Consider the following 7,103-nt stretch of genomic DNA (forward strand, 5'->3'; position numbering starts at 1 on the left):
ACCGCTTTGTCTCCCCGCCCCCGATCCCCCGCCTCGCGTCCCTCTTCCCCGGACCCGAGGGATCGACATTCCCCGCGACTAATGTGTTGGCTAGTGAGACGACGAGTTGACTAAAATTGTACCTATCGACGTACGATGTTGCCCCCGGTCTAGGATTTCATGAACGGGGTGTCATCATCTACTCCATAAGCCAGCCAGTTAGTCTTCTTCTTGTCGTTGCATCAAATTCATTATCTGGATTCGTCGCGTCCCCTTTTCTTGTCTTGACATACGCAATCCAACCTACCTTTATACACTTGAGCCTCAATTCTTTTTTTTTTTTTTTTTTTTGGAGACCTTCACTGCCCAGGCCGGCAGGTCAGCAGGACAGACAGCCGAGCAAATAGATAAGCTTGTTTCTGCTGTTTCTCCTTCTTCACACAAAATACGGACAAACCTTGGGCTTTCCTCGACAGAATCTCATGTCAAGATGTCTGCCACTCACGATGCGGCGGGCGTCGACAAGGCCGAGGCAATCGGCCTCGAGCACAAGGCTAGTGTGGCTAACGGGACCGCCACTGCGCTGCAACAGCAGTTTGCAAGTTCGGCACCAGAGTATCATCACGATATGACCAAGAGGCTCCTACGAAAGGTGGATTTCCATCTTCTGCCTTTTCTGATTCTCATGTACGTCAAGGGCAGAGAGAGATTGTCGCATCATTTTTCAAAGCGTGCCACGGTCTCGCGACGAGATACTTTGTCTGCGCTGTTTGTCTGGTGTCCTTAGAGATTTTAGACGACAAGATATCCGCACATATTCTAGAAAGCTGGTACATGGTACTGATATATACGATTATAGGTATCTATTAAACTTCTTGGATCGAAAGTGAGCCCATTCCAGATGCCCATATGCGTCGCCACATGTGTGCGACACTATGAAGATTGTGCTAAATCAGATATTGTGGTCAGCAATCTGTCACAAGCAAGACTTGGCACATTGGAAGCTGAACTCGGTACGCCATCAAACCAACAAAGATGGGCAACAGGCTTAGACGTAATGTTTACACGCTCTAGGTATGACCGGCACCGACTTTAACCTGGCGACCAGTATTCTCTTCGTTGGCTATCTATTGATGCAACTGCCATCAAATCTCATCATTACGCGGGTGCGGCCATCCTTATACTTAGGAAGCGTCATGACCATCTGGTAAGTCTACATGGTCCAGCCAACGTGTCGCTCCTCCCACGGTGATGAAGATCGCTCACAAAACCATGGGGAAAACACAGGGGAACTATTTCGGCATCACAAGCCGCGACGCACTCATTTGGTGCTCTCATTGCCTGTCGCTTCTTTCTTGGATTCGCTGAGGCGCCCTTCTTTCCTGGCGCCATCTTCCTCATGTCTTCCTGGTATACTCGCGCCGAACTGGCACATCGGATCGCCTGGTTCTATGCAGGCTCTTCGCTAGCCAACGCTTTTGGTGGCCTCCTCGGAGCCGGCGTATTGGGGAATTTGAGCGGAGCCCACGGGATCTCTGGATGGTAAACCAAAGACTCACCTTGGTCACACGCGACCCTTGATGCTTCTGAAAATGCTGATGCGTTCTGACAGGAGGTGGCTCTTCATCATAGAGGGCGTCATCACAATCGGCGTGGCCATTACAGCGGCCTTTATCCTGCCCGACTATCCGGCAACAACAAAGTGGCTCTCGGAAGAGGAAAAGGCATATGCGCAATGGCGACTCGTTGATGATGTCGGAGAGGCCGACGAGGGTGGCGCGGCGTCTGTCAAGGAGGGTGTCATGCTGGCTCTCAAGGACCCACGACTATATCTCTTCACCCTTCTCCAGCACATCAGCTTGCTCTCACAGTCCTTTCAGTACTTTTTCCCGACAATTGTCAAGACACTCGGGTATGGAAACATTGAGACACTCTTGATCACGGCGCCGGTGTGGATTGGGACTTTTCTCGTGTCGCTCGTGGTGACGTATACGTCTGGAAAGTATCACGACAGAAGCATACATATTATATGCCTAATGTTCATATCGGTCATTGGTAACATTATTGTTGTCTCGTCGCTCAATACTGGTAAGTTGAGTCCCATTGCCTGCTGCGTCCGACAAACGCGGGAGAAGCTAAAGCAACCCTTATGACAGCGGCACGCTTTTTTGCAATGTTTCTCATGCCAATGGGCGCAGTCTCGGCCTATCAAATCATCGTGGCCTGGGTATCCAACAGCTTTCCCCGGCCCCTGGTCAAAAGGTCGGCTTGCATATCGATTGCCAATATGATTGGAAATTGTGCCAACATCTATGGATCGTACAGTAAGAGGAATATCTCACGCAATCCCTTGTTATGCATATATCACCCAAACAACACCTAACCAAATATCTTCTACTTCTGTAGTGTATCCTTCCTCTGATGGTCCAAGATACCTTGCTGGTGGTAGCGCAACGGCTGCAGTTGCCCTTGTTGTGAGTGCTGGCTGGTCCCTGAAGGCAACTGACCTCGTTTGATCTCACAAAACTCGCAGGTGGCCATCATGGCTTTTGGTGTGCGCCTCGTACTACAGCGAGATAACAAGAAGCTCGCTGCTCGTGAGCAGGCTGCGCGGGAAGCGGAGGAAGCAGAGGAAGCAGGGCCAAGGGAGGCGGCCTTTGAGAGCAGGGTCAATGGGTTTAGATATGTCCTTTAGTTGGTTTTAGAAAACACCTGGATGGATACTCAGGTAAACTCTGGGAGCAAGCTGGAGCAAACCAGCTATAAAACACGCCATACGTCGCGTTTGCATTGGAGGAGTCGAACTTTATATTTCTAGTTCGACTATACATCTCACAAAAGAGTGTTTTGACGTGGGTCCAAATGACCATATGACAAATCAAAGCAGCCTGGTCGCATGGAGTCGGCCTATGTCAGAGATACACATCCGACCCTCTTACGTCTAATAGATTATGGAGCCATAACATGAACATGACATGTTATAAATTGCATCATTATCGTGCAATGTGCAGTCATACTGGTAGATAATGCGGGCGCCACTTGTAATCACGTGCTAGCGATGGTGAAATAGTGATATGGGATTGCGACTTTTGTCTAACCTAGCTGCCTTCCCCGCCGTGAGCCGTGGATGAATCTCGAAGCAAGCTCAAGTGAGTGAGGTTCCTGTTTCTTGATAATTTCTCTGGTCTTTTTTTGTATTGTTCTTACCTTGGTATGATGCAAGGTGAAACAGTGGATGTTATAGATAATGCCACAAGAGTCGAGAATCAAATCCGTCGCCATTGTAGGCGGCGGCGCGGCTGGTGAGTCTGGGTGGCTTCTGTTGACTTTTTACAAATGTCCACTTCCTATTAACAAAACGGAAAAAGGTGCGGTAACGGCCGCGGCTCTCAAAGCCGAAAACTACTTTGACAAAATTACCGTTTTCGAGCGGAGGGAGAAAGCTGGCGGGACCTGGTAAAGACCATGATTGTTTGAGAGTAATAAGACCAGTCACATCTAATGAAATCAGGATCTATGATGCAGACCCTCAGCCTCCGTTGGCTGTCCATCCTGGCGCTCTTCCAGTCGAGATTGACCCGCCCCTGGAGGTTCCCAGCCAGCTCCCAGCTGTTTTGTCTCCATCAAAGCAGGAACGATATTCAAAAACACCAGTCTATGATTCGTTAACGTGAGATTGTGCCTCTTGAAAACGCTTCAAGTATCCCACTAAATGTACCTAGTACCAATGTGCCCGATATTGCCATGAGCTTCTCTGATGCCAAATTTGCCTACGGACCATTTGCACCCCACTATGTCCCCCGTCAATATATTGAAAATTACTTTGCGACCCATGGCATTGACAGGAACCTGGTACTAAACACGACAGTCGAGGACGTGTCGAAACTCAGTTCTTCCAACTCGGACCACGCTCAAGATAAGTGGAAGTTGACGCTGCGAAAATATGACACGGCTAGACACGTTGATATCTGGTGGGAGGAGACATTCGATGCTGTCATCTTGGCCAATGGACACTATTCTGTCCCTTATGTATGTGGTTCTCCTCTAGCCTTGCTTCTACTGTGTATTGCCTCATCCCCGCTGACTTGGTGGCGTTCAAGGTTCCGCAAGTCAATGGATTGGAACAATTCATGGACAAGTTTCCCGGGCGGGTAGTGCATTCCAAGTACTATCGATCTCCAACAGTCTTTACCGATCAAAAGGTTTTGGTTATTGGCAATTCGGCATCCGGTCATGACATAACCTTTGAGCTCCTCAAAAGCGCCCAACTCCCAGTGTATCAGTCAAGGCGATCCAAGTCTAGATGGGACGGCAAAGAGCCTCCACCGGGCATTGCCTGGAAACCAATCATCACGGAATATCGGCAGGACGGTCGCATTATATTCCAGGACGGTACACACCTGGAAGATCTTGATAGGATCATCTACTGCACTGGGTACAAGCCATCATTTCCCTTTTGGAACAGCAAAGCCAACGGCCGCCCGTTGTGGGATTATCAAGCGGAAAAATTGATAAACACCTACTGGCACACCTTTTTCCAAGACTTCAAGACACTTGCCATTGTTGGTGTACCGCGAGTACTGAGCTTTCGAAGTTGGGAATACCAAGCCATTGCTTTAGCCAGGCTTTTCTCAGACCGAAATGCTGCGCAATTACCTTCTATCGAGGAGCAGAAGAAATGGGAGCTTGATAGAGAAAATGAGACCACGAGGGAACGGAGACCATTTCATGGCATAAATTGGGATCAGGGAGAGACGCAAGAGTGGCTGAATGGGCTATTTCAGATCGCCGGGCTTGGGACGCTCGAGGGAGATGGAAGAATCCCACCAGTGCTGAGCAAAGAGCTCATATGGGCCTTGGAACACATCAAGAAGTATCCGGAGCCGGAGCCGGAGCTAGAAGCAGAAGCAGAAGCGGGCGACGACGTCGATTTGCCCCAGCAAGTACGACATGAAGACAGCTCAGGCTGGGTTTTTGTTCCAGAGACTTGCAAAGATACGCTTGCGTTTATATAAAGATAGATAGGAGGTATCCAAGAACGCGGCGTAGCTGAGCGACGACGGTGCTGATTTGGATAGATTGTGGTCATGTCTCCCTGACTATGTGCTGACAATCCCGTGCATGGCGAAGAGGAATCTCGTGGTTAATCATGTCTTGGTCTGTGGCTTTCTTTGATAGTATGACTGCCGAACATGTCTTCTTGCCGTGATTACCGCATCAGTTGAATACTGCAACGGCCGTGGCTCATCACTCCTCATTCCTCTTCTCACGTAACTCATCAGTGCTTCCTGTTTTGCCTCTATCGTTCTCAGATCTGCTGCCCAGTAAGCAAGGCCTTTGGCACTTTCCGTCTTCTCGCATTCTGGGCACCCATGGACGATGGCCTCCCCCTCATTCTGCACTATGCGGCAACCACTTCCGATTCGCTCTGCTTCTCCTTCTTTGTTTTGTTCTCCCGAAGACTGCTCTGCCATCCGACAGGGAAATGTCACGGGCAAAGTCTCTGCTGCTAGTGATGCTCTGCAGATGACGCAGCGATGGGTATAGGCGAACCGCCAGCACATGGTAAGTTGGTGCGAGTTATCTGATCAGCTAGTAGTTGGAGGGTGTCTGGAATCCAATAAAGGTGGGATAACTAAGCTGTATTTGACTTGGCATTTGTCGCGAAACAAGACCCAAGGAAATATTGGGCAGTGAGCATGATGGCAGCGTATCTCTGACCCCTTAAGAGGGTACTTCTACCTTACATAAGTGAGAGCAGTAGCGGAAAGACAGATGCTCTGCTTGCCACTCTAGAAGGATGCGCGCCCATGGAGGCATAGATGCAGTCTTTGTTCTTTGAACTCTGACTAGCCAACTCCTTTGTCACCGGGGCTTTGACAGCATTGCTCCTTTGAGCCAGCCTCACTCAACCAACACGTTTGACATGTGCCACAGTTTCAAATGATATTCATGGGGTACCCACTCAGACAGTCCGAGGCTTGACTTGAAATGCTCACACAAGATGGACATGGCCAGCACGCAATCACCGGCACGTAACGCGAGAATCCAGACATATCTCGGACAGCGCAAGAGACAGACTTTTGCTGAGCCATCGCGGCTCTCGGTTATCAAAGTAAAAGATGCGCAAAGAGCAAAGTTCTCCTACGGGAAGCCATTGAACGAGAGTGAATCAGATGTCTCAGGGCAAGACGGGAAGCGCGGATCCGCGCAAACCATTGGCTGGCTACTCGCGACTGCAACGAACCTAGAGCAAGACATCGAGACTTGTAAGAAAGAGCTCGAGCTCGTCAGATCACTAATGGAGGAAATTGATCAGCGGTTGCAGGCGCACGACAAGTTGCCCAGTCGAAAACTTCGTGACCACAAAGTTCTCATGGCTGCGTGTCGGGAATATTCCGACTCGATGATCCAGGTATGACATGTTGTTTTCTGATTGCTCTCCTGTCCTCCATCCGACCGACCGAGGATGTCATCAAGGTTTCTGACGCTCTTCCACGGTCATAATTTCAGGTCAAGAAGGAAAGGTTGAGGCAAGTCAGATTCTGGGCCAGTAGCCGGGAGATGGGGCGCTCTGCCCCTGCTGCAGCCCCCGGAGAATGGCTTGATGTTGATCTTGAATGGAGGAATTGGCTGAGCGAGCAAGCTGCCGCCCGCTCTGGAGCGTGGCCCATTGAAGCCTCAAAGGATACTGCTTGGAGAATTCTGGGGCCACTGCCTCATATCATCGCCGCGTACATCTGGCTTGAAGGATAACTGCCATTGACAGACAGGCGGGATGAGCGAAGGGGAAAGGAACTGGCGTATTTCGCCCAGCTCTACGGTGCGACCGGTGAATAATTTGTGTGAATAGGTGATATACTAGTCAGTACTACTGATGAGTAGTATACCGACGATACATCTTCGTGATGTGTAGTGAATGGGAGGTTTTCAAGATCGAGTCCGCCTATGCTAAACAAGGATTAGCCGTGGAAGGTTGGAATTACCTAATTCATCGATGAACCCCATACTACAACTCTGGGCTGAAGTGCTGCTATCTCGATGGAGCCACACTAATAATTTGGTTGGGGGGGGGGGGGGGGGGGCTCCACGCCATCATGCCGCGTCGAATGCGTACCTAGTAG

General features: G+C 49.9%; 3 protein-coding genes across 3 annotated transcripts; all 3 read left to right on the forward strand.

Moving 5' to 3' along the window:
* Positions 1–469: 469 nt before the first annotated feature.
* Positions 470–2,674, forward strand: PFICI_08386 (uncharacterized protein; the record flags this gene model as incomplete). The annotated part of the gene is made up of 9 exons (XM_007836967.1): positions 470–666; positions 839–865; positions 949–992; positions 1,054–1,186; positions 1,267–1,521; positions 1,592–2,067; positions 2,136–2,303; positions 2,386–2,453; positions 2,513–2,674. 9 exons carry the CDS (start codon positions 470–472, stop codon positions 2,672–2,674), a joined length of 1,530 nt encoding a protein of 509 aa, XP_007835158.1.
* Positions 2,675–3,226: 552 nt separating this feature from the next.
* Positions 3,227–4,994, forward strand: PFICI_08387 (uncharacterized protein; the record flags this gene model as incomplete). Its single annotated transcript, XM_007836968.1, has 5 exons — positions 3,227–3,281; positions 3,348–3,435; positions 3,491–3,649; positions 3,702–4,008; positions 4,080–4,994. The coding sequence occupies 5 exons, from the start codon at positions 3,227–3,229 to the stop codon at positions 4,992–4,994; spliced, it is 1,524 nt and encodes a 507-aa protein (XP_007835159.1).
* Positions 4,995–5,983: 989 nt separating this feature from the next.
* On the forward strand, positions 5,984–6,735 carry PFICI_08388 (uncharacterized protein; the record flags this gene model as incomplete). The annotated part of the gene is made up of 2 exons (XM_007836969.1): positions 5,984–6,394; positions 6,493–6,735. 2 exons carry the CDS (start codon positions 5,984–5,986, stop codon positions 6,733–6,735), a joined length of 654 nt encoding a protein of 217 aa, XP_007835160.1.
* Positions 6,736–7,103: the final 368 nt, after the last annotated feature.

This window comes from Pestalotiopsis fici (genome assembly GCF_000516985.1).
Source record: "Pestalotiopsis fici W106-1 unplaced genomic scaffold PFICI_Scf_5, whole genome shotgun sequence".
Classification (NCBI taxonomy): Eukaryota; Fungi; Ascomycota; class Sordariomycetes; order Amphisphaeriales; family Sporocadaceae; genus Pestalotiopsis; species Pestalotiopsis fici.